The 26583-nt window shown below is 47.4% G+C and overlaps 1 protein-coding gene across 1 annotated transcript in view; it reads right to left on the reverse strand.

Moving 5' to 3' along the window:
- Window positions 1-11933: 11933 nt before the first annotated feature.
- Window positions 11934-26583, reverse strand: part of LOC140901439 (uncharacterized) — a 28057-nt gene continuing 13407 nt past the window's right edge. The window contains 3 exon segments of the mRNA XM_073320294.1: window positions 11934-18303; window positions 18305-19575; window positions 19937-20050. Of these exon segments, the coding sequence (XP_073176395.1) occupies window positions 18196-18303; window positions 18305-19575; window positions 19937-20050 (1493 nt within the window). The 3' untranslated portion in view covers window positions 11934-18195.

Consider the following 26583-nt stretch of genomic DNA (forward strand, 5'->3'; position numbering starts at 1 on the left):
AGGCCGAGGGCTACTCTCAGACCCCTGCTCACATCTTCTACTGAATATGGCCTGCTTCAGAGAGGACGACGAGACTGGCATGACCACTGATGTAGAAGGAAGACTCCTGAGGACGAAGCATCTCTTGTTACAGTCAAGTTGCTCTCCACGAAGTTACTGGACTTCAGGAAGATTCCATAGCACCTGACAACTCCTTGGGAGGGCACAAAGGATTCCCCCATGCTTATCGTGCCCCAGTTAGATGCAGAGGTCTTTTCTGAGGGGCCCACCCTGTGACGGGTTTGACCCCCATTCTGGGATGCCACCTGATGTACTGGGATTTCACTGAGCCTGCCTGCTGCACTAGCCTGGCCTCCCTCTCCCTGTTTTGCTGACTTAGGCTCTCCAGCCTCTGGTAGCACACACACACAAGCTGTAGAATCACACAGAGTCTGTCAACAGCTCTCTATGAGAAGACTCAGCTAGGAAATCACCCAGCACTCAAGTGCAGTTCCCCTCTGGAAAGTACACCCAAAATAATATTGTCTTGGGCTGTAGAGAAATCTATACAACATAAGCTCATAAATTCACCCCCTCCCTCAATGTGGAGGAAGATATGTACAACTGTTGCCCCCCAGTTAGAAGTTGCACAAACTGGGTTTAATAAACTTGTTTTTGTTTATTATTAACTATAGGAAAGATTTTAAGTGATTATAAGGGATAGCAAACAGAAGAAGGCAGATTACTAAGAAAATAAAACAAACATGCACACTAAACCTAAAATCTTAAAGAGACTGGATTCATGAAGTAATTTCTCACCCTAAATGTTGTTTTTAGGCAAGTTGCAGGGTTTCTGCAGCTGAGATTTCCAGTTATTTCTCTTTACAGACCAGACTCCTGTCTTAGTCTGGACTCAGCCCTGGACTTTCCCCCACTCAGTTCCTTTGTCCCTTCAGGAACTTTTAGCAAGCTTTCTACTTGGACAGGAAAGCAATGGAGAAGAGACCTGTTTGCGTTACTCCCCAGCCTTAGGTAAGATTTACATAAGGCGGGAATCTTTTGTTTCCCAGTCTTGACCTCCCCCTCCTTTCAGTGGAAAATTACTACAAGTCCAAGATAGTGTTTAGTACCAGGTGACAGGACCACCTGACCTAGTAGCGTCACAGCTACATCCCAGCACGCATCTCAGGAAGGAGAGAGATTAGTGTCTTCAAAGTCTTATTGTTTCTTCCTAATGGCCCAGCAAGGCTGATGGCATGCTGTCTGGTGGGAGTTTCCCAAGTATACACCTGGTTTTAATGGTTACATAGTCAATATTTCCAACTTTAGATACAGAAATGATACATGCATACAAATTGGATAATCACATGCAGTAAATTATAACCTTTCCAATGATACCTTAAAGACTATCTTGCATAAAATATATCACTTATCTCACTGACAGTGGCAGCTGCTCCACTCCCAAATGTATGGCTCCTGCCCCATTTCAACAAGGCTCACAGTTTCCCTGCCCTCGCTCGCTTTCCATCGCATGACTGGAGTAAACTCTGTCATTTGACTTCTTTCCCCTTGGTACCAAACCCAGCACAAGGGAGAAAAACAAAGAAGTTAGCATCTCAGTCAGCAATGTGGCATAAGCTCTTCTTCTTGCATCTAACACACCCCAGGGCTCTGCCCTCAATCCCCCTCCCATTACACTACAAGTAGAAAGCACCCCGGCAATGATACCCGAAATAGTCACTCTGCATAGCAGACTCTGGTCAAACACACCAAACCTGTAGGGAAAATGCAGACATTGGGCTTGTTTTTTGCTTAACTGGCTTGAGAGTTGCTTCTTGGTGAGTTTTTGGCTGCTGGCTTGTTGCTTGTTTACCTTGCAGCTTGTTACTTTTTTTTTTTAAAAATCGGCTCCTGGCCAGCAGGGGCAAGCAAGGGCACGGGGCAAGGAGAGGCAAAGTGGGGGAGAGAGTCAGGGGTGCACAGTGGGCCCACCACACTCCCAGACTGCACGCCAGGGGGATCTAGTCACAGAGTGTTCACGTTCTTACAGATTCCTTGTTTTGAAATGGGATTAGCTTGATTTTTGGTTTATTGTGAAAGTTGGGGTGCTTATTTACCCCGTGAAAGATGGCAACTGTGAGTGTGATACCTTCCCCAGCCTTAAATACCAGAGAGCCACGTATCCAATAAGCAAGCACACTGCCTGTGACGAAAACAACTACAGAGGAGGAATTCCAATCACTGACAGCTTACGCAGAGGCAGAAAGGGGAGGACTGTTCATGTCTCCTTAGAAGGATGCCCAAGCTGCTCAGCTACACCTCTGCCACGGCTCCTGGACAATTCCTCTGCAAGAGCAGCTGCAAAAGCCAAGCATGAGCCATCACTACACAAAGCTCTACCGGTGCTTGACATCTTTCCCTCAGCCCTGCCTCCCTTTCCAAACCCATCTACACTGCCCCCACTTGACAACCAAGTCAACACCGACTACCACGCATGATTTTCATCTGCTCCAACTTCTCCAGGGTTCCCGAGACCTCACCTGTCGGGATGCAAACCTAGTACCCCGCCTGCGTCCTAAGAAAGGAGACAACACGAGGAGAGGAGAGAGAGAGTTGGCCAACACACGAGAGTAGAGAGAAAGAAAGACAAAAACATGGGAGGAAGGCAAGCAACTCAACACCTGAAGTCATCCTCCTAGATGCAACCTTCTGCTACGGAGGACACACTGCTCCTGGCCAGAGAAATGAGCAGCCCCTGAAAATGGGGACCTTGTCTCCCTCATAACCACAGCTAGTCAGGAACATTTTCTTACAAACCCAGCCTTAGCTAAAGGAGCATCCATACCTGGAACCAGGTGGGCCCTGAGCAGAGCAATCACCAGAACAGACACTTATCTCACAGAGTGGCAGCGGTTCTGCTCCTAGTTAGACGGCTTTTGCGTGGCATCAACAATACTTGTGGTCTTGTCACTGTCACTCACTTTCCATCGCATGAGGGCAGTAGACTCCGGCACGCAACTTCTTTTCCCTTGGGACTAAACCCAGCACATGGGAGAAAAACAAATCAGTTACCATCTCAGTCGGCAACATCTCGTTGGCCCTTCTTTTCCCCTCTCCTGCATGGCGGGGCTCCGCTCTCAACCCTCTTCCCATTACACCTTTAGCATTACAACCAAAAAACACCCCTTGCAATGGCACCCCACATAGTCACTCTGCACAGCAGACGTGGCCCCTCCTCAGCCTTAATACCACAGAGCCTCGTACTCAACAAGGAAGCACACAGCCTGTGAAGAATACTACAGAGAGGACAGATGAGGAATTCCAAGCACTGACCACTTACTCACAGCCAGTTAAGCGGGAGGCAGAAAGCAGAGGACTGTTCATGTCTGCTTAGAACAATGTCCAAGCTGCTCAGGTCCATCTCTACCACTTTCTCCTCCGGCTAGGGCTCCATAGCAATTCCCCTGCAAGAGCAGCAGCAGAAGCCATCGCTACACAAAGCTCTATTGGTGCCTGAAATCTTCCTCTCATTCCTGCCTCCCTCTTCCATTCCATCTACATTGGCCCCACTTGATGAACAGAGACCAAGTTAATACCGACAGTCACCGCTCCACTCTCGCACCCACTGCCCTGCATGATTTTCGTCCCCTCCTACTTCTTCATGGCTCCCAAGACACAGCCTGTGGGGATGCACACCTTACACACCTCCCAGTATCCTATGAAGGGAGAAGGCACAAGGAAAGGTAAGGACAGAAAGGTAAGGGGGAGGGTGTGTGTTGGCCAACATATTAGAGAAGAGAGAGAGACACAGAGAAAAAACATGGAAGGAAGGCAAGCGACTCACCACTTGGAGTCATCCTTCTGGATCGAACCTTCTGCTGCAGAGGACACACCGCTCTTGGCCAGAGAAATGACCAGCCCCTGAAAATGGGGACCTTGTCTCCCTCGTAACCACAGCTAGTCAAGAACATTTTCTTACAAGCCCAGCCCCAGCTAAAGGGGCGTCCCTACCAGGAGCGAGGTGGGCCGTGAGCAAACCAATCACCAAAACAAACACTTACCTCACCGAGGGTGGCGGCTGTTCTGCTCCCAGTTGGACGACTTTTCCGTGGCATCAACAACGCTCACAGTCTCGTTGCTCTCTTTCCATCGCATAAGGGCAGTAGACTCCGACGCTTGACTTCTTTTCCCTTGGGACTAAACCCAGCAGAAGAGGGAACAACAACAAAAATTAGTATCTCCATCTGCAATGTCGCGTTGTCTCTTCATTCCATGTCTGCCGTATCCCAGGGCTCTGCCCTTAACTCATCTCCCATTACTACTTTAGAACTGCAACTGGAAGATACCCATTGTAACGGCACCCAAAATAGTCACTTTGCTCAGGAGACTCTTGTCCCTTCCCCAGCCATAATCCCAGAGCCTCGTACCCAACGAGGAAGCACATGGCCTGTGAAGAAAACTACAGGGAGTACAGATGAGGAATTCAAAGCACTGACCTCTTACTCACAACCAGTTATGCAGAAGGCAGAAACATGAGGACTATTCATGTCTCCTTAGAAGGATGTCCAGGCTGCTCAGGTCCACTTCTGCCACCTTCTCCTCTGGCTAGGGCTTCTGAACGATTCCTCTGCAAACTAATAAAGCTAAGCAAGAACCATCACTACACAGAGCTCTATCGGTGTGTTTAATCTTGCCCTCATCCCTGCCTCCCTCTCCCATCCCATCTACATTGGCTCCACTCAATGTACATAGACAGTCACTGCTCCATTCTCACACCCACTGCCCTGCATGATTTTCGTCCCCTCCTACTTCTTCATGGCTCCTGAGACCTAGCCTGTGGGGATGCACACCTACCCATGTCCTGTGAAGGGAAATGGCACAAGGAGAGGAAAGGAGAGAGTCAGTCCATGGGGCTGATTGATGAACAAGTTCAGTAGGCAATTTGAGGTATGCGCATCAGTGGCTTAGTCGTATGAATGACTGTCTATCATAAAATATCAGGGTTGGAAGGGACCTCAGGAGATCATCTAGTCCAACTCTCTGCTCAAAGCAGGACCAATCCCCAACTAAATCACCCCAGCCAGGGCTTTGTCAAGCCTGACCTTAAAAACTTCTAAGGAAGGGGATTCTACCACCTCCCTAGGTAACACATTCCAGTGTTTCACCACCCTCCTAGTGAAAAAGTTTTTCCTAATATCCAACCTAAACCTCCCGCACTGCAACTTGAGACCATTACTCCTCGTTCTGTCATCCGCTACCACTGAGAACAGTCTAGATCCATCCTCTTTGGAACACCCTTTCAGGTAGTTGAAAGCAGCTATCAAATCCCCCCTCATTCTTCTCTTCCGCAGACTAAACAATCCCAGTTCCCACAGCCTCTCCTTGTACGTCATGTGCCCCAGCCCCCTGATCATTTTTGTTGCCCTCCGCTGGATGTTTTCCAATTTTTCCACATCCTTCTTGTAGTATGGGGCCCAAAACTGGACTCAGTACTCCAGATGAGGCCTCACCGATGTCAAATAGAGGGGAACGATCACGACCCTTGATCTGCTGGCAATGCCCCTACTTATACGTCCCCAAATGCCATTGGCCCTCTTGGCAACAAGGGCACACTGCTGACTCATATCCAGCTTCTCATCCACTGTAACCCCTAGGTCCTTTTCTGCAGAACTGCTGCCAAGCCTTTCGGTCCCTAGTCTGTAGCCGTGCATGGGATTCTTCCGTCCTAAGTGCAGGACTCTGCACTTGTCCTTGTTGAACCTCATCAGACTTCTTTCGGCCCACTCCTCTAATTTGTCGAGCGCCCTCTGTATCCTATCCCTACCCTCCAGCGTATCTACCTCTCCTCCCAGTTTAGTGTCATCTGCAAACTTGCTGAGGGTGCAATCCACACCATCCTCCAGATCATTTATGAAGATATTGAACAAAACCAGCCCGAGGACCGACCCTTGGGGCACTCCACTTGATACCGGCTGCCAACTAGACATGGAGCCATTGATCACTACCCGTTGAGAAGCCCCAGAGAGGAAGGCAGGGGAGGGCAAACTTTTTGGCCTGAGGGCCACATTGGATTTCCAAAATTGTATGGAGGGCTGGTTCGGGAAGGCTGTGTCTCCCCAAACAGCTAGGTGTGGCCTGGCCCCTGCCTCCTATCCAACCCCCCTGCTTCTTGCCCCTGATGCCTGCCCCCCCCCCCGCCCCCTCCAGGACTCCTGCCCCATCCAACGCCCCCCGTCCCCTGACCACCCCTGAACCCCATCCAACCCCCCCGTCCCCTGACCACCCCTGAACCCCACACCCCTGACTGCTGCCTGCCACCCTATCCAACACCCCTCCCATTCCTGACTTGCCCCCCCAGGACCCCTGATCCCCGACCGCCCCCCGCTGCCCCATCCAACCCCCTCTCTCCATCCTGACTGCCCCCCAGGACCCTTGCCCCCATTCAACCCCCCCATTCCCCACCCTCTGACCACCCCTATCCACACCCCTGCCCCTGACCACCACCCCCAAATCCCCTGCCCTCTGTCCAACCCCCCCTGCTCCCTGCCCCCTTACCACACTGCCTGGAGCACCAGTGGCCACCCAGATTGTCGCGCCGGCGGCGGAGTGCACTAAGGCTGCGGGGGAAGGGGAACAGCAGGGGAGGGGCCGGGGACTAGCCTCCCAGGCCAGGAGCCAGGCAGGAGGGTCCCTCAGGCCTGATGTGGCTCACGGGCCGTAGTTTGCCCACCTCTGGAGTAAGGGCAGGGTGGACGGGGGTTGGAGGTCCCCAGGGTGGCTGGGAAGGGGAACCCGGCAGATTCGAGAGGGAACAGGAATTGGAGAGGGAAACCTGGCAGGCTGTGGATGGCGTGGTGGAGTGCGGAGCTGGGAAAGTGGGGCCCAGCAATGGAGAACTAGGTTGGAGGGGGTTGGGGTGTAGGGATGGGGTGTCATGGAGGATGTTGGGGGTGCCCTGAGATGGAGAAGCAGATGGGGTGGATCAGGAGGGCCAAGGGAAAGTCCAGGTAAAGGGGTCAGCTTGAGGTGGGGTGAGCGGAGTGTTGGCAAGCCTGGGGATGCGGGAGCAGGTTGGAAGATATGGAATGGGTCCTGGTGGGGAGCACTGAAGGAGATGCTGTGTGCATTACTTCAAGTGGCCACCTGGGGTCACTAAGCATTTCTCGCTTGGAGCAAGAGTGAAGCCAATCCAGGTAACGCAAAAACCATTTCCCTCATCAAGGGACAGTGAAACCAGGTGGCCACTTGCTGTAATGCACAAAGCATTTCCCTTATGGAGCAACAGTGACATTGGGTGGCCATTCCGGGGAATGCACAAGTGTTTCCCTCATGTTGCAAGAGTGACACTGGGAGAGGTGAGTGAGGGAGTTGGCCAACACATTACAGGAGAGAGAGGGAGGGAGGGAGGGAGGAAGTAAAACATTGGAGGAAGGTAAGTCGTCCTACTAGATCCAACCTTTTGCTGCGGAGGACACATGACTCCTGGTCAGAGAAATGAGCAACTCCTGAAGTTGGGGACCTCGTCTCCCTCGTAACCACAGCTCATCAGGATCCTTTTCTTACAAACCCAGCCCCAGTCAATGTGGCTTCCCTACCTGGACCCAGACTGGTTTGGTGATTGCTCTGCTCACAACCTCACACTTATCTCACAGAGTGGCGGCTGTTCTGCTCCCAGATGGACGGCTTTTGCCCGGCATCAACAATTCTTGCGGTCTTGTCGCTCTGGCTCCCTTCCCATCGCATGAGGGCAGTAGACTCTGATGCGTGACTTCTTCTCCCTAAACCCAGCACATGGGGAAAAACATTTAAGTTAATTTCTTGGCAACTGGGGTTGGGGTGTAGGGATGGAGTGGCACCCCTAGTGGCCTCAGCTGGGCACAAGGCAATGGGTGTGCTGTGGCTTGGGGGGGAAGGGGACCGGGGGACGAGCAGAGGGATTGGGGCTCCCTGCACTGCTGGGAGGGGGAGTTGGGGTGAGGCCCAGCTGGGGTGAAGTGGGGGCAGGTCGGTTTAGGACCCGCCGAGGGGACCTGGGCAGGGGCAGGAGGGTTGCAGGGGCAAGGGTAGATGAGGGGATTTTGGATGAGGAGGATGGGGGGGTGCAAGATGGGGGGTGCAGGTGTCCCGGGAGAGGGAATGAGAGGGGTCAGGGGTCTTTATCTAGTGCCTGGGGTGAGGTAGGAGCAGGAGGTGACATGGTTTCAGAGGAGGAAACTGAGACACAAGCCAAGGGGGAGAATGGCTAAGGCTGCCCCCCTGTAACCGACTGTCCCCAGTCCTGGGGGGAGGGTCACCCATCCCCCTCATCGAGAGGTTGGCTGCACCCCCGGGCAGCACAGCTCAGGGATGCTCCCTCGGTGACGTGCTGTTGCACACACTGGGGGCACTTCTCAGAGCAGCTTGTGCTTCCCCCCCACCCCTGAGCAGCTAGAAATTTCTGGCTCCTCACTCCATGGTGGAAGACAGCACAAAATGCTCCATCTCCCACACCACCTCCAAAGTCCAAGAAGCAAGGTAGGCAAAGACACCCTACATCTCTCACAGTGCACCCCTGGACCCCTTTCCCCTCAATCCAACCCCCTGCTTAGTGCCTTGCCCCTGCTGTGACATCTCAGTAAAGAGCTGGGGCAAAAGGGGACCTGCAGAAGTCCTGGGCTATCTCCCCTCCAGCACGGTACAGGTGGTTCAGAGTGAAGGAAAAGGGGAGGAACCTGCCCCCTCTTCCCACATGTTTAGTAGTTTGTGATGTAACAATCCTGCTGTGAAGATACACATGGAGAAACAGATCTTTCTATACATGATCACAGAGATTCAATGCCCATGACCTGTCCATGACTTTTATTAAAGTAACCATGACAAAATCTTAGCTTAACAATGATGGGTCAACTTGCCACCCCTTCTCCAACACTTTAGTCCCCTGTAGCAAACATGAACCTACCCCTCCCTAGGGTCCTACTGACACTAAAATGACCTAAAAACCCCTACTTATAAATCACTATTGGTTGGCACTCCATTGCCACCCGCACTTCTATGCTGCTGCTGGCCAAACTCTCCCCCCAAAATATAAACCCCAACTCCACCCCCTACCTGGAACCCAACTTGAACCAAACTGGAACCCTTACCCTATAACCTGGTCACCAACCCTAAACCCCTTAACCAAACCATAGCCCAATCCTCACCCTAACCCTAAACTCTAGCTCTGAACCCAGCCCCTCTAAGCCTGACACCGCTTTAAGGCAGAGGCCAGTTCCCCATTCCCACCCTGTGCAACAACAGTGCAAACACCCCAGGAATCGTGCTTCTTACGACCACTGGTTTTGAAATGAACCTTTTCTTCCTTTACATTCCAAAAACCTTCATTGGCGTTGGATGGGTTATTTAGTGACAGGGGTTTACACAATGTAACTGTTTGCTATTAACTTACTGTATCCTGTTATAGTGTTTCAGGACATTTAAGCACCCAATACACTTCTACATTTAACAATCGCTTTGATCTATACTAATACACACATCAATTGGCCTGAATACACTGACATAACCTGCCCTGCCAGCGTCACACCTTGTACAAACATTACTGCAATAGTGTGTAGGGCAGCGTGACCCCCGGGGGTCTGTGAGCTGGTTTCAGGAGGTCTTCAGGGCCTTGCGGCTGAAGCCCAGAGCCCCCACGGCTCCCGCAGGAAAGAAGCCTGGAGTCCCAATGCTCTCCACAGGGCAAAAGCCCCGAGCCTCCACGACCCAGCAGCTGTAGCTCAGAGACCCGAGCTGCCTGCCTACCCCAGCTGGGCCTTGGAGTTTTTATAGCACGTTGGGGGGGGCTCAGAAAGAAAGAGGTTGAGAACCCCTGGTGTAGGGTGTGAACATGGGTGTTAGTCTGTCACGAGAGCCTCTTTCAAAACTACCTTGGGAAACAAATACATGGGCCTTTTGCCCAGTTCTTTGTTACTTATTGTGGAATTCTCTCCCCAGATCATGAGACAATACTGACCTAAAACAAATCGAGCAGCAGTGTGATTGTGTGCAGTCACTTCAGTTAGTTGCACAAGCTGGGGTGTGGTCTAGTTCGCCATTTCAGACTGGAGATTTCAAAACAGTTGGTAGCACGTCCAATAGCTTGGAGTAGTCTCTCCTGTTGATTGAACTGCACTTGAAGTTTCTCCATGTCACCATGGAGGGAGCAGAGAAAAAGCAAAAATAAAATAAGAAATGACTATTTCAGTAAATAGTCACTTTCGCAAAGTCCCCAGGAAATCTGAGCTACAGTCTGGCAAATAAAATAAACAACTGATTTTGTGACCAAATGTCCTGGAAGAGGAAAAACCCACATCACACAAGATACATCCAGTTTCATATAACTAGAAATTCTAGAGCAGGTTAAACATGATGACTGTGGCCTGATTTAGGGTATGCTAATATAAAATAAATTAATTAAATTAATGTTATTTTATCTTATTAATTAACAATATTAACAGTATTGGTTTTAGGCTTGCCAATTTGTTTGAATAGAAGATAAAAGTTTTTGTTCCAAATTAGGCTTCACGGAATTTACTAAGGACACTCGGGGGTATGACAGAAAGCTCACACTGAGACAGATATAGGCTTAAAGAGCTTTTATTAAAATTTATAATAGTAAGTAACTGGTAAAATACCCAGAGTTACAAAGTTACAATTGCATTACTGCTATTCAAAAGATACATATGATAATATAGTACTATATGCTACAAATCTTTGGTCAATACACTCACACCCTTCCTTGATAACCTGGGGGTAAGAGACACAGGTCCAGTCTTGCAGTTCAGGTTTCTCAATTCTTGATGCAGAACTTAGAAAAACTAATGCTAAGAGCTAACTTAGGGTTTACTTGACTAACTTAAACCCTAATAAAAGAAAACTAAGAATAAAAGCTTAGGGAAACCAAGCTTAGCCTAGTTCCTTTGAAACTTAAAAGTTTAAAAAGAACAAGTATAGCCTGCCAATAGTAGTAGCCATTGTAGATAGAATAGATAGAGTGAGTGTAAGACAGAGTAAGTGAAAATGATGAAGTGGAGTGGAGTGAAGTGCTCTAGCGAGGTGGGTGACCTCTTTTACAGGGCACAAGTGCCGGAAATCCTCCCTCCTATGCCCAAATTTTATTCCTCACCCACAATTATTAGGGTACACTTACCCCATAGGCTAGTAGGTTTGTGCGTATTGATGACACGTATATACGCATGTTAAGTTTCCTTGTGATGTACCTGTTAAGTCTGTGGGTACATTAAAAAAAACCCTATGCCATTCTTCATTATCTGTTGGTCTAGATAGAAGGTTATAGACATATGTGTGAATACTTATTTATTTAGGTAACAAGATATAGGTTAACTTTATTTTTCTGGGTAAATGATCTTAATATAGATGTGTTAACTGTCCTTAGCTTAACATACAGGATATGGCCTTTACGTCTCTTGCGATACAGCCAAGCTTACTTTAATATAAATCTCTAAACCTATTACAATAAACCAAATACTTAAACGTATACAAAAAAAATATATCTATGCAAGCAAGCAGGTTAGTCCTATAAGCTACACGACTCAGAATCAGGACAAGAGATTCTCCCATTGCATTCTCCTCTGAGCCATTCAAACCTCCTTCACTCATTAGTTTTGAGTCATATTATTTACAAAAGTTCTAGTACTGTCGTAATGGAAAAAAACCAAAAAACAAACAAACCAGCCAGCCTCCCCATCTGCAAACAATCCCATCTCAGTAGGAAAAGTCCTACAACAGGCTTTGCCAACAGTTGGAAACTGGGACTTAAACTCCAAATGATCTCACTATATTTCAGATCCATTCAAATTCCCCATCCAGGTCTGAATGTATCCGATGAAGTGAGCTGTAGCTCACGAAAGCTTATGCTCAAATAAATTTGTTAGTCTCTAAGGTGCCACAAGTACTCCTTTTCTTTTTGAGAATATAGATTAACACGGCTGCTATTCCATCTAGGTCTGTGATACTTCCATCTCAGGCCCTAAATTACTGTTTTAGGAGCAAAGAAAACAAATTGTCATCCACAAACAGAGGGCTGAGAACCCTGGATCATAGGACACATTGAGCGGTGGAACTGTAGAGAGTGGAGATCAGGTCTACATGGCTCAGAAAGAGGAAACGCTGCTGGGCTAATTCGGAAGGTGCGAATCCCTCCGACTCCCCACTTCAGGTGTCACAGAGCTTGAAAACACACACTCTCCCCCCAAGTCAGAGTCACCAGGCGATGCTCTGGAACTACTCCATATGAAGCTAATCAGGACTTTGGGGGAGCATGTCTCCTCTCTCTCAGCACACTGTCACTAGGGCAAGAAGCTGACACAACTTCGACCTTCCTAGGTCTGACTGCAAAGTATTCAGAATCCCCTTCCACACAATGTGCTTCCTGCAGTGAGTCTGCCCGGACGGGGCTCCTGGGGAAGCCAGAGGGCCCTGCACCCGAGCTCCACAGTGACGCTCAGCCAGCCAGTAAAACAGAAGGTTTATTATTAGACAGGAACACAGCGTAGAACAGAACTTGTTGGCACAGAAATCAGTGACTTTCAGCCAAGTCCATCTTGGGGAGTCATGGGCCAGATGCCCTGGACTCCCCCTCTTCCAGTCCCCCCAAGCAGACTGCCAACTTCCAGCGACCCGAAGTCAGACACCCCCATTGCTCCTCCTCCTTGTTTTTGTCTCTCTTCCTGGGCAGAGTCACCTGGTTGCTTCCCATTCCTGGGTCTCAGGTTACAAAGGGCACCGTGTGACGGGTTCAGTCACAGATGCCCCCTTGGGACTGTCACCTGACATCTGAAATTACCTCAGAGCCTGTTTTCCCTGCTAGCTTGGGACCTCAAGAACCCTATCTTGTTGAGCCAGACACGCGAGCCTGCTGCAACACAGACCCAGGGTCTGAACCACGCCCCAAAGCTGCAGGTTTTAAGTGAAAACGGGGGGGAGTGATAGCTTAGTGGTTTGAGCATTGGCCTACTAAACCCAGGGTTGAGAGTTCAATCCTCAAGGGGGCCAGTTAGGGATCTGAGGCAAAAAATCTGTCAGGGACAGTACTTGGTCCTGCTAGTGAAGGCAGGGGACTGGACTCGATGACCTTTCAAGGTCCCTCCCAGCTCTATGAGATAGGTATATCGCCATATAAAAAAAAAATATATATATATATATATATATATATATTAAAAAAAACAAAAAAAACAAAAGTGATGTTATTAAGTATGAAAAGTAGGATTTAAGTGGTTTCAAGTAATAACAGACAGAACAAAGTAAGTCACCCAGCAAAATAAAGAAAAACATGCAAGTCTAAGCCTAATACATTAAGGGCGGGTAGTGATCCATCTATCAGGGGTCGATTTATCATGTCTAGTCTAGACACGATAAATCGATCCCCAAGTGCTCTCCCGTCAACTCTGGTACTTCAGCACCGCAAGAGGCACAAGCAGAGTAGACGGGGGAGTGACAGCAGTCGACTTGCCACCCCATAAAGACGCCGAGGTAAGTCAACCTAAATACGTCAACTTCAGCTACGCTATTCCTGTATTCTTAGGTCGATCCCCCCCTTAGTGTAGGGCTGGCCTAAGAAACTGATGACAGGTAATCTCCCCCCCTCAGAGATGTTCCAATAAGCTTCTTTCACAGATTAGACTCCTTCCTCGTCTGGGCCCAATCCTTTCCCCAAGTAAAAAGAAAAGGTGGCACCTTAGAGACTAACAAATTCATTAGAGCGTAAGCTTTCGTGAGCTACAGCTCACTTCATCCGATGCATACAATGGAAAATATAGTGGGGAGATTCTCTCCCCGATGAAGTGAGCTGTAGTTCACAAAAGCTTATGCTCTAATAAATTTGTTGGTCTCTCAGGTGCCACAAGTACTCCTTTTCTTTTTACAGATACAGACTAACACGGCTGCTACTCTGAAACCTTTCCACAGGTAGTGTTAGTTCCAGCAGACATCTCAGGTGGTAAGCAGGGGATTTCTCATGACTGGCCCTCTTTGTCCTGCTCCACCCCCTTCTATAGCTTTGGCACAAGGCGGGAATCTTTTGTCTGTCTGGGTCCCCACCCCTCCTTCTAAATGGAAAAGTACCAGATTTAAGATGGATTTCAGCACCAGGTGACATGGTCACATCACATGTCACTGTAAGACCCCTAGTCTCCATTCCCCATGGGCTAGCCCACACGTACACAGGAAAGCTTTCAAGTAACTAAGGCCATTTACAACTGATTGTTTCTGGAACACACTTAATGGCCTCTACTTAATATGTTTACATCAGTGATACAATTTTATAGCTTATTCTCCTAGCTCCAGATATAGAAATAATACATGCAAACAAATAGGATGAACACACTTAGTAGATTATAAGCTTTCTAATGACACCATACAAGGGGTATTTAGCGTAAAGCATATTCCAGTTGTCATATTAATAAGCATATTTCCATAAAGCCTACAGACTGCAATGTCACACACCGGTCATAGCACAGCTGGAGCAGCCTCACCTCCCCAGAGGTCTCAGCAAAGTCACACATCCCTATTCCCACCACCGAGGTATTGGTGCAGCACACAGGAAAACTGAGGCACATGCAGTATTCATGCAAAACAGTAAAACTCACATAGGCTCAACAGTAAGACTCACATACAACATAACAAGGGAAAATCCACACTTCGTGACACCCTCTATCCCTGCACCTTCTCTGTTATATTTACATTGAGAATATATTTATATTGAGAACATAGCTAATATAACGCCAATATTTAATAAGGGCCCTACAGGTGATCCTTGCAATTACAGACCAGTAAGTCTAATGTCAGTACCGGGCAAATTAGTTGAAACGATAGTAAAGAATAAAATTGTAAGACACATAGAAGGACATAAATTGTTGGGCAAAAGTCAACATGGTTTCTGTAAAGGGAAATCACGAAAGCTTATGCTCAAATAAATTTGTGAGTCTCTCAGGTGCCACAAGTACTCCTTTTCTTTTTGCGAATACAGACTAACACGGCTGCTACTCTGAAACTAATCTACTAGAGTTCTTTGAAGGGGTCAACCTGAGCCTGAGGGGGAGACTGAATTTACTAATGTACATTGCCAAAGAGCCACAGTAATATGTCAGCAGCCCCGCCATCAGCTCCCGCCTGCTCCCAGTGCCTCCCGCCCACCAGCTACCCTGCCCATCAGCGCCTCCCCATCCCTCCCGATCAGCTGTTTTGTGGCATGAAGGAGGCTCGGAGGGGAGGGAGAGGAGCGAGGGCATAGCAGGCTCATGGGTAGGGGTGGAGTGGGGGCACATTGGAAAGTTGGCGCCTGTAGCTCCAGCCCCAGAGTCGGTGCCTATACAAGGAGCCGCATATTAACTTCTGAAGAGCTGCATGTGGCTCCGGAGCCACAGGTTGGCCACCCCTGAACTAATCTATTAGAGTTCTTTGAAGGCTCAACAAACATGTAGACAAGGGGGATCCAGTGGACATTGTGTACTTAGATTTCCAGAAAGCCTTTGACAAGATTTCTCACCAAAGGCTCTTACGTAAATTAAGCTGTCATGGGATAAGAGGGAAGATCCTTTTATGGGTTGAGAACTGGTTAAAAGACAGGGAACAAAGGATAGGAATAAATGGTAAATTTTCAGAATGGAGAGGGGTAACTAGTGGTGTTCCCCAAGGGTCAGTCCTAGGACCAATCCTATTCAACTTATTCTTAAATGATCTGGAGCAAGGAGTAAACGGTGAGGTGGCAAAGTTTGCAGAGGATACTTGTCATGGAGTCCAGGGGCGATGCTCTGGAACTGCTCCCTACGAAGCCAGTCAGGACTTGGGTGAAGTCTCCCCTCTGTGAGCAGCTTGTCTGAAGGGCAAGAAGCTCACATGGCTTCCACCTTCCTGGGTCTGACCTCGGAGCATTCAGCATCCTCTGCCTCTCTGTGTGCTTCCCACAGCGAGTCCGCCCAGGCTGAGTCCTGGGGAAGCCAGAGGGTCCTGCACCCCAACTTCACAGTCAGACGTGACTCTCAGCCAGCCAGTAAAACAGAGGTTTATTAGATGACAGGAACATGGTCTAAAACAGAGCTTGTAGGTACAGAGAACAGGACCCCTCAGCCGGGTCCATTTTGGGGGGCAGTGAGCCAGACAACCCCGTCTGCACTTCACTCCATGTTCCCAGCCTGCCCAAACTGAAACTCTCTCCAGCCCCTCCTCCTCTTTGTCCCTTTCCCGGGCTAGGAGGTTACCTGATCTCTTTGTCTTCAACCCTTTAGCTCTCACCTTGCAGGGGGGAAGGGCCAGGCCACCAGTTGCCAGGAAACAGGGACACACCCCTGCACACACCTCTAGGGCTCTGCAATGATCATACACCCTTATCCCACCACCTAGATACTTAAGAACTGCATAGGGGAAACTGAGGCACCCCCACAATATTCAGAGGAAACATTAAGAACTGTCCCACTTCGTCACAATACAATACAAACTGCTCAAGAAAGTAAAGACCCAAGCAGACTGTGAAGAACTTCAAAAAGATCTCACAAAACTAAGTGATTAGGCAGCAAAATGGCAAATGAAATTTAATGTGGATAAGTGTAAAGTAATGCACAATGGAAAAAATAACCCCAACTTTACATTCGATATGATGGGGGCTAATTTAGCTACAACTAATCAGGAAAGAGATCTTGGAATCATCGTGGATAGTTCTACGAAGATGTCCATGCAGTGTGCAGCAGCAGTCAAAAAAGCAATCAGGATGTTGGAATCATTTAAAAAGGGATAGAGAATAAGACAGAAAATATCTTATTGCCCCTATATACGTTCATGGTACGCCCACACTAGAATACTGCATACAGATGTGGTCTCCTCATCTCAAAAAAGATACACTGGCATTAGAAAAGGTTCAGCGAAGGGCAACTAAAATGATTAGGGGTTTGGAATGGGTCCCATATGAGGAGAGATTAAAGAGACTAGGACTTTTAAACTTGGAAAAGAGGAGACTAAGGGGGGATATGATAGAGGTATTTAAAATCATGAGTGGTGTGGAGAAAGTGAATAAGGAAAAATTATTTACCTGTTCCCATAATATAAGAACTAGGGGCCACCAAATGAAATTAATGGGCAGCAGGTTCACACAGCGCACAGTCAACTTGTGGAACTCCTTGCCTGAGGAGGTTGTGAAGGAGAGGGTTATAACAGGGTTTAAACGACAACTAGATAAATTCATGGAGGTTAAGTCCATTAATGGCTATGAGGTAAGGAATGGTGTCCCTGGCCTCTGTTTGTCAGAGGGTGGAAATGGATGGCAGGCAAGAAATCACTTGATCCTTACATGTTAGGATCACTCCCTTTGGGGCACCTGGCATTGGCCACTGTCAGCAGACAGGATACTGGGCTGGATGGACCTTTGGTCTGACCCAGTTTGGCCATTCTTATGTTCTTATGAGAAAAATGGTACAAAACCCAACTGCTATTCAGCAGAACCCAGGGCAACGTAGGAACAACTGGGAACAAGGCAATCGGTCCCTAATGGGGGAACCTGGTGACTAACAATCATAGAATCAGAATATCAGGGTTGGAAGGGACCTCAGGAGGTCATCTAGTCCAACCCCCTGCTCAAAGCAGGACCAATCCCCAATTTTTGCCCCAGATCCCTAAATGGCCCCCTCAAGGATTGAACTCACAACCCTAGGTTTAGCAGGCCAACGCTCAAACCACTGAGCTATCCTTCCCTCCAAAAATCAGCCCCCTCCTTTTGCAGTGGGAGGAAAAGTATAAAAGTGATGCTCCAAATTTGGTTAGACTAGGAAAAGCGATGGAGGTTGTGTCCAGTGGTGAGGAAATTTGCTACGTTACCTTGGACGCTATATGGGCTATTTTCTTTATTGAAAACATAGTTGTGTTTATATCAGGATCACTAACTCAATTTAGTTAACTCCATGAAAAACCCTAGTGGAGTCAAAGCCCAGGTAGCTTTAACCTCCATGTACCGAGTAGAGGTCACTCCTGGTTCCCCCACCTGGTACTGATGGGCACTCCTGTTGGAGGGACGCACACGTCCATGACACAGGACAAAGGAGTTGATGAAAAACACTGTGCTTCAACTCCAAGGAAGGGTGAGCTGCAAAAGGGAAAAGCAGACAACTCACCTGAAGGAGCTGAGATGTCACAAATGCTGCCCTAAAGTTCGCTACTTGGGAATTAGGAAAAGGAAAAAACAATCTTTTCTGAGCCCTAGACAAGATTTTCATGGTGTTTATCTCCCTTGCAGCTTCTCTGGTGATAAATAAGAGAAGAGCTGCGATGGAAGAATTTCCCGCACTCACAGCATTCATAGGGTTTTCTCATCTGTGTGGCTCCTCTGATGTGTAATAAGCTCTGACCTCCGAGCAAAGGTTTTCCAACACTCACAGCATTCAAAGGGTTTCTCCCCTGTGTGGATTCTCTGATGGCGAATAAGGTCTGAGCTCCGAGCGAAGGTTTTCGCGCAATCACAGCATTCATAGGGTTTCTCCCCTGTGTGGCTCCTCTGATGTGTAATAAGGCCTGAGTTCCAAGCAAAGGTTTTCCCGCACTCACAGCATTCATAGGGTTTCTCTCCTGTGTGGCTCCTCTGATGTTTAATAAGGCCTGAGCTCCGAGTGAAGGTTTTTCCGCACTCACAGCATTCATAGGGTTTCTCCCCTGTGTGGCTCCTCCGATGTGTAATTAGGTCTGAGCTCCAAGCAAAGGTTTTCCCGCACTCACAGCATTCATAGGGTTTCTCCCCTGTGTGGATTCTCTGGTGGCGAATAAGGGTTGAGCGCTCAGTGAAGGTTTTCCCGCACTTGCAGCATTCATAAGGTTTCTCTCCTGTGTGGCTCCTCTGATGTGTAATAAGGCCTGAGCTCCGAGTAAAAGTTTTCCCGCACTCACAGCATTCATAGGGTTTCTCTCCAGTGTGGATCCACTGATGGTGAATAAGGGTTGAGCGCTCAGTGAAGGTTTTCCCACACTCACAGCACTCATAGGGTTTCTCTCCTGTGTGGCTCCTCTGATGTGTAATAAGGTCTGAGCTCCGAGCAAAGGTTTTCCCGCACTCACAGCATTTATAGGGTTTCTCTCCTGTGTGGCTCCTCTGATGGCGAATAAGGGCTGAGCTCCGAGCGAAGGTTTTCCCGCACTCATAGCATTTATAGGGTTTCTCTCCTGTGTGGCTCCTCTGATGTGTAATAAGGTGTGAGCGCCTCCTGAACTTTTTCCCGCACTCACAGCATCCATAGGATCTTAATCCGGTGTGGATTCTCTGATGGCGAATAAGGTGTGAGTGCCTCCTGAACTTTTTCCCACACTCAAAGCCTGTATTATCTCTCTCTCCCATCAGGATTCTCTGCTGGGCCGTGGTTTCCTTGAGGCCTTTGAGAGTTCCCAGATAGTTAACAGATATTCCAACTTTCTGCACTGGCTGGTTTCCCTGCTGCTTCTCTGGCCTGTGCTGCCCCTGAGAGCCTTTTCCCTGCTCACAACTCCTGGACACACTCCCTGTGCATCTTTGCAATAACGCCTCATGCAGTTCCGCTTGCTCATCTTCCTGCTGAGGATTCTGTTCCACGGTCTCTCTCACCATCCCATCACCTGCAAGGACAGAGAAAGAAAAACCTCAGAAACCGGAAGGGAAAAAGAGGAGAACAAACCAAGAGAATAGCTGAAGATGGAAAAAAACTAGGTACCGAATTTCCCCAAACTCTTCCCCAAAGGGGCGAGAGGAGGGGATCAATTCTGAATCCAGTTCCCATCCAAACACTCCCCAGGGAGAAGGGAGTTTCGGGAGGAATCTACTGCCAGGAGTTAGGATGGGTAGGGAGCCATGAACAGTATCTGCCCTGAGGATATGACACCTGCTGGGGACCATCCTGAATCCAGAGACCTCACAAGGTCTTTGTTGGGAATCCCAGCTGTTTCCTTCAAGCACTGAGTAGGTTTAATCATCCCTCACCCATGCGGCTGCCTCTCAGGATCTCTCTTTCCTCTGAGCCCCAGAGATCTGGGGCCCACGTCTCTTCCCCTCGCTCCAGCTGGGAGATGACATCGGGTTTGGAAACTGGGAATCCTGCCCAGGGTAAAGACGACCAGTGAGATCAGGTAACAGCAAAAGAAGAAATTACTCAACTTGTGCACCAACGATGCTTCTTTGAGATGTGCCTCCCTATGGTGCTAGCCGATTAAACACAGCTGTGTAGATCGGTGTCTTTCCACACTACTGTGCCCCTTCCACGAGTCCGATTTGTCTTGCAAATTACACCAAGTTACACCTCATTTAAAAACTACTTGCTTATAAAATCAGACAGAAAAATACAAAAGTGTCACAGCACACTGTGAATTGCTGACTTGCTCATTTTTACCATATAATTATAAAATAAATAATCAAAATATAGATATTGTACATACATTTCAGTATATAGATCAGCATAAGCAAGTCATCGTTTGAAATTTTACTTTGTATTGTCTTGGCTAGTGATTTTTCCATAGTAACTTTGGAAGACATCTGCGTACCCCAGGGGTACATATACCGCTGGTGTAGACATTGCAGCTCAAGCTTAAGAGACTGAGCTCCAGACCAATCTGCAACATATACGCAATAATATACAGCCCGCCAAGGCCAGTCTGGGTACCCAGGCTGGGAGGGTCTCTCCCAGAGGCAGCACAGACATCCCAATAGGTGCTACTTCCGAGGCTTTGCTTTTCGAAAGGGCGATCCCCACAGCTCCACCACTCTGACACAGGCCATTCTGGAGGCAGCATCTGTGTGTGTCATGATGACACCTCAGCGAGTCCCACTGATTTCAGATTCCTCATAAACATGGTCTCTCCTGGAGTGCTGCAGCCAGCAGGTATTTTCAGCAACACAAGAGAGGCTTTTCAGAATCAGACTGCATTGCTTAGGCAACGGGAACACGGGATTTACAGATCCCTTGGTCAGTTTGGGAAAGCAAAACTGAACTCTACATTCATTTTGGAAGTTTCATCTGCCTGGCTTTTTCAAAGCCTCCTTGATTTCATCTCTCTCTCTGTTGCCTTGTCTCAGTCTTTTTGCCCCAAAGAGCAGCAAACTGAAGCCCAGTCTGTTTATACCCTAGTTCCTGTGTCCCAAAGTGCAGTGTAGTTGTGTTCCCGTTTTCTGCTTCCCTCGGACCCAGTCATTACACATTAACGTCCAGTCTTTGAGACTTCCATTGTCCAGTGTGCTTCATACTATGCGGACAGTTCTTGATAGTGTTTCCATGTAAATGGAGACAGGCCTATGTTACTTCAACAGGAATTACATCCCCATCCCAGAAAAGGAATTCATTCCTTCACACCCAGTGGCTAACAAAGCAAACTGAGAGGGAAGCTGACCCATGCATATTTTTCATTAAAAAAAACCCCTACTAAATAAAGCCCCCATTCTCCAGAGGGAGACAAGGTCAAAGTGAAGGACTAGGATAATGAATCATAAAATCACAGAAACTCAGGGGTAAAAGGACCTCAAGATGTCAGCTAGTCCATCCCCTCCAGCCCTGAGGCAGGACCAAGTATACACAGACCATCGGTCTAACCTCTTCTTAAAAATCTCCAATGACCAGCGTTCCACAACCTCTCTTGGTAACATATTCCTGTACTTATCTATACTCACAGTAGGACAGTTTTTCCTAAAATCCAACCTGAACATCCCGTGCTGCAGAACCTGCCAGTTACTACTTCTCCCTACCCTAACCAGGAGAGGATAAGGGAAGATCAGATTTCAAGACGACGACCATGGTCAGTGGTGTCAGACAGCTGACAAGTCAAGGAGGAGGAGGGGGATGGAGTGCTGGTTCTGAGCTTCGCCTAGGGACAGGTGATTAGAGACTTCAGCAAAAGCAGCCACAGTGAAGTGCTACAATCTCTGACTCCCTGAATCCTTCCCTTCCTACCCCCACCAGAACCCGTCACAGGAGGATGAGTCAGAGAGACCACCTTGGGACTGTCCCCTGATGTGCTGGAACTACCTCTGAGCCCATTGCTCTGTCAGTTAGCGATGTGAAAAATCGCATCCCCACCCGACATAAATTGCAGCAAAAACTGTAGTGTCGACACAGTTATAGTGGCAAAGAAGTCCATTAAACAGAAAAACAAGGAAATTAAAGGCCCATAAAGTACATTAAGCAGAGTTAAGGATGCCTAGCACTATCTTGTGCCCTTCCAGCATGTGGATGGTGGTGAAAAATAAAACCTCTGAAAACCAGGAAATGAAGAATTAAACTACACACCACCAGTGATTTCCCTAGACCCCCCGCACCCTGTTTCATGCAGTGTTGCCAACTTAGTTGTTGGTTGGAAATCTGAATTGAAATTCAAACATTAATACGCACTTTAAAAGCATACACAGTATATGAGAAAATACTTGTCCCTGAGAAAGCACAATGGGTTTGGAAAATATGAACAGAGACTAGCCTCCTCACACGGCTATTATTTATGACAATGTCAGCACATTCGTTTCAGCAATGTTGGCCTACCTTATAATTTAAGGTTATGATTTGTAAGCAAGATCTGAATGAGCTCTCCCCTGACAGCTAGTGATGAGCCAGGGGTGGGTGTAAAGGTTTCAGGACCAGACTGTATTTACATGAACACACCTACTCTGCCTAGGTATCCAGCAGACAGAGCTGTGCTGCCCAACTGATCAATTTTGGCTGGTGTTGGCTTACAAATCCCTGTAGTATTCAATGTGGGGGTCATAAAATATTGTTCTCCGCATTGTAGGAGTAAAGGGCAGCAGACCTGTGCTGAGCCTGCCTGACTGAGGGGGTCTCCCTCAGTGCTTAATTTGTGCTAGGGCTTGCCAGGACTGAGCCCCAGCACCTCCAGGCTCGGCTGTTCAGAGCCCTGGGACCTCTGGGCTTGTCACATCCGTTATGAAAGTAACAAACTTGCTTGAGCCCTGACACCTCTTTCATTACAAATTAAGCACTGGTCACCCTCAACTGAACTGCACTCCCTAAGCAGGAGGTTTGGATGCCAGATCCCAGTGAAGAGAGAGAGGGTGGGGACAGGTGTTTTGGGTGGTGTGGGCTCTGCTTAAGAGTTATAGGCACTAGTTGACCTGTCCCTCTCTCCTGTTTAGAGAGAGAGCTGATTAGGCTTCATAGAGAGTCTTTTGGTTTATTAAATGACCACTAGAGCTGAAATCATTGAGAATCAGGTCGAAGTGCTTAGACCTGCTGTAGAAGAGAAAGCCCAGCCTGCACGAGCAGCAAGGTTCCCGCATTAAGAGCTGAAATCACTGAGAGCTGGCGGAACCGTGAGAGACCAACTCACAGAGGTCACAGTGGCAGATGGCAGAAGGTGACAGTGCAGGGCCATTGGAGACAGAGTGGTAGAATGACCAGTGGTACAACAAACAGTGGCCAGAGCATTGGACTACATTTTAGTGACTTCGTTCCAGAATGCTAGATTTATGACTGGGAAACTTATATAAATATACATTTCCTAGTAGGCCAAGATTTTTAAAATGCATTATTTGCCAAGGTCATTATCTCAAGAGGTCATTATCTGGGGAGTTTCTGAACTAAACTTTTTGATTATAATAATTATTTTTTATATAAGAATGGAGTACTGGGTCAGACCAATCGTCCATCTATCCCAGTATTCTGTCTTCCAACAGTGACTATTCCAGGTGCTTCAGAGAGTCATAGAGTGATCCATCTCCTGTTGTCCACGCCCAGCTTCTGGCAAACAGAGGGTAGGGACACTCGGAGCATGGTGTAGCATCCCATCCTGGCTAATAGCCATCGATGGACCTAACCTCCATGAACTTATCTAGTTCTTTTTTGAACCATGTTATAATTTTGGCCTTCACAACGTCCCTGGCAAAAAGTTCCACAGGTGACTGTGCACTGTGTGAAGAAATACTTCCTTGTGTTTGTTTTAAACTTGCTGTCTATTAATTTCATTGGGTGACCCCTGGTTCTTGTGTTAAGTGAAGGGATAAATAACACTTCCCTATTCATTTTCTCCACGCCAGTCAAGATTTTATAAGCCTCTATCATATCCCCTCTTAGTCGTCTCTTTTCCAAGCTGAAAAGTCCCAGTCTTTTTAATCTCTCCTCACATGGAATCTGTTCCATACTCCTAATCATTTTTGTTGCCCTTCTCTGAACCTTTTCCGATTCCAATATATCTTTTTTGAGATGGGGTGACCAGATCTGCATGAGGTATTCAAGATATGGGCATACCATGGATTTATATAGTAAAAGTGGAGAAGCCTGGTTTGCCAGACTGATCAGCTAAGCCAATTGTGACAACCTATATGAAAAGGCTGCAAAACACCATGCCTCGGGACTGCATCAACATGCAGAAAGCCTTATAAGCCAGTTACTGTCAAAGCCCATTTTAGAAGAATTTAATGAGGCTTTTAAGAATGCTTGAGACACAACTCAGTTTATTTGAACCAACATAGCTGTTGCACCATATTTTCTATTTAAGTAAGAGATACCACACACTACAAACTTAAGGCCAGTGTTAAGTGCATTGTCACTTGTTTGAAACCAGTGTCCACCTTCAGGATTAACAAGACTGGCAAATGCTCACTTCTCTTTCTGAAAAAACTCAGCGGACTCTCTAGAAGCATGCAGTGCAACAGTGAAAGACTCAGCAGTTGAAAAAGTGAAGAACTCTCTCACCATATTCAAAATATGTGCACACATGGCTGATGAAGCACCAATGCAAATAGGCATCAGGTCATTGCATATGTTATCTCGATGTCCGTGGTAGGCCAGTCGATGCATTCTAGATGTTCAAATTATAGAAGACTCATCAGCTGCATCTGTGACATCTTAGAAGAGTTAAATGCTTGTAAACTGAACCCCAAACAGATGGATGCTTGTGCATTTGATGGAGCTACAAACGTCTTTGGAAGACATGGTGGAGTACAAGCTTTGCTCAGGGAAAAGTGTATCCCTAATCTCTCCTATACACACTGCAAAGGCCATATCATATGATGAATTAATGAAGATTTAACTTCAACTTCTTTCTCATCACTAGTGGTTCAACCCCATCTTTGTGCTATGTTTCCTGGGATAAAAGAAGTAGGAATTCTTCTCTTGCTACTCCCAGTCACAACAGCTAAAGTTGAGCGTTCTTTTTCCTCAATGAATCAAAGTTTGTGTTCTGAAAGAAGTCGCTTTCTGCCTGACCATGAGCATATCGTGAAGGCCTGGAAGTAACAGACACACAAGATGACACCAAAGAGTGCAAAATTACAACAAGAAACCAAGACAGATGTAGTGCTTTGTAGCAGGACTGAATAGACAACTTGAATTTGTGTGATGATTTTAAAACAGGAGTTAAATCTAATAAAATGGTCATGAAACATTTTTCAGTTTTTACTATGGTGCCATACAGCCCATGTTCGCCCTCACAGTCTCAACCCTCATCAGCCCTTACCCCCCAGAATATTCTAACACCCCCTCTAATTTCAATTCCTGGGGAAAACACTGCACGCCACCCCTGCAACGCAACCTGAACTCTGCCCTTACCCCCGACCTCTGGAGCTGGCAAACGTCACTGGAAATAGGTCAGTAAGGGTGGGGCAAAGGTTAACCAACTACGCAAGGAAGGGGCCAGTTTTCCATCTCTTGAAGGCTTCAAGTCAGGACACGATGCCTTTCTGGAAGATGTTCTCATCAAACACAAGGTATTCAGCGCTCTACAATGGTAACTGGATGAAACTCCACGGTCCGTGGTACACAGGTGGTCAGACTAGATGACCTAATAGTCTCCCCTGGCCTTAAAATTTATTGATTGACAGAAGTGTTAGGATATAGATGTTCAGGGCTATCTGTAAAGGCCTATACTCTAAGAATTTAGGTCTGTTCTTATCACTTGGCTAGTTATAGAGATATAAAAGAAAGAATCAAAATCACTGTCTGCCAGTGTAAGAGCCTTCTCTTTCTGTGACAGTCTGAGGCCCTGTTCTTAGGCTAAGGCCTTTGGCTAAGCAGCAGAGGCAGCCATAAGCTGGGAAGTAAATGGTCACACCCTCACATTCCAAACTAGTCACATTGAAATAAGGTGCTATTGGGCTGTTAGGAATACAATCCTGTCCTGCTCATGCCTATCGCCTCCAGAGAAAGGAAAGTGCCTTGAAGACGTAAAAGAAAACTTAGTTTGATAGCATCTTGTCTGGCAAGATCTCACTTATCAATAGCTGGGATGTGAAATCCTCATTTCTGTCTTTGTTCCATCACTGTAGTCCCCATTTCCCTATTGTTTGTCTGCATAATCTCTGTCTGGTTCTCTGATTGTTCCTGTCTGCTGTATAATTAATTTTGCTGGGTATAAACCAATTAAGCTGGTGGGATATAATTGGTTAAATAATCATGTTACAATATGTTAGGATTGGTTAGTTAAATTTCAGGAAAATGATTGGTTAAGATATAGCTAAGCAGAACTCAAGTTTTACTATATAGTCTGCAGTCAATCAGGAAGTGAGTGGGTGGGGGAAAAGGGAATAGGGGTGGGGAAATTGGAATCATGTTTTGCTAAGGGGGGGGGAATGGGAACAGGGACACAGGTAAGGCTCTATGATGTCAGAGCTGGGAAGGGGGACACTAAGGAAGGAAA

This window comes from Lepidochelys kempii, chromosome 21, assembly GCF_965140265.1.
Source record: "Lepidochelys kempii isolate rLepKem1 chromosome 21, rLepKem1.hap2, whole genome shotgun sequence".
Classification (NCBI taxonomy): Eukaryota; Metazoa; Chordata; order Testudines; family Cheloniidae; genus Lepidochelys; species Lepidochelys kempii.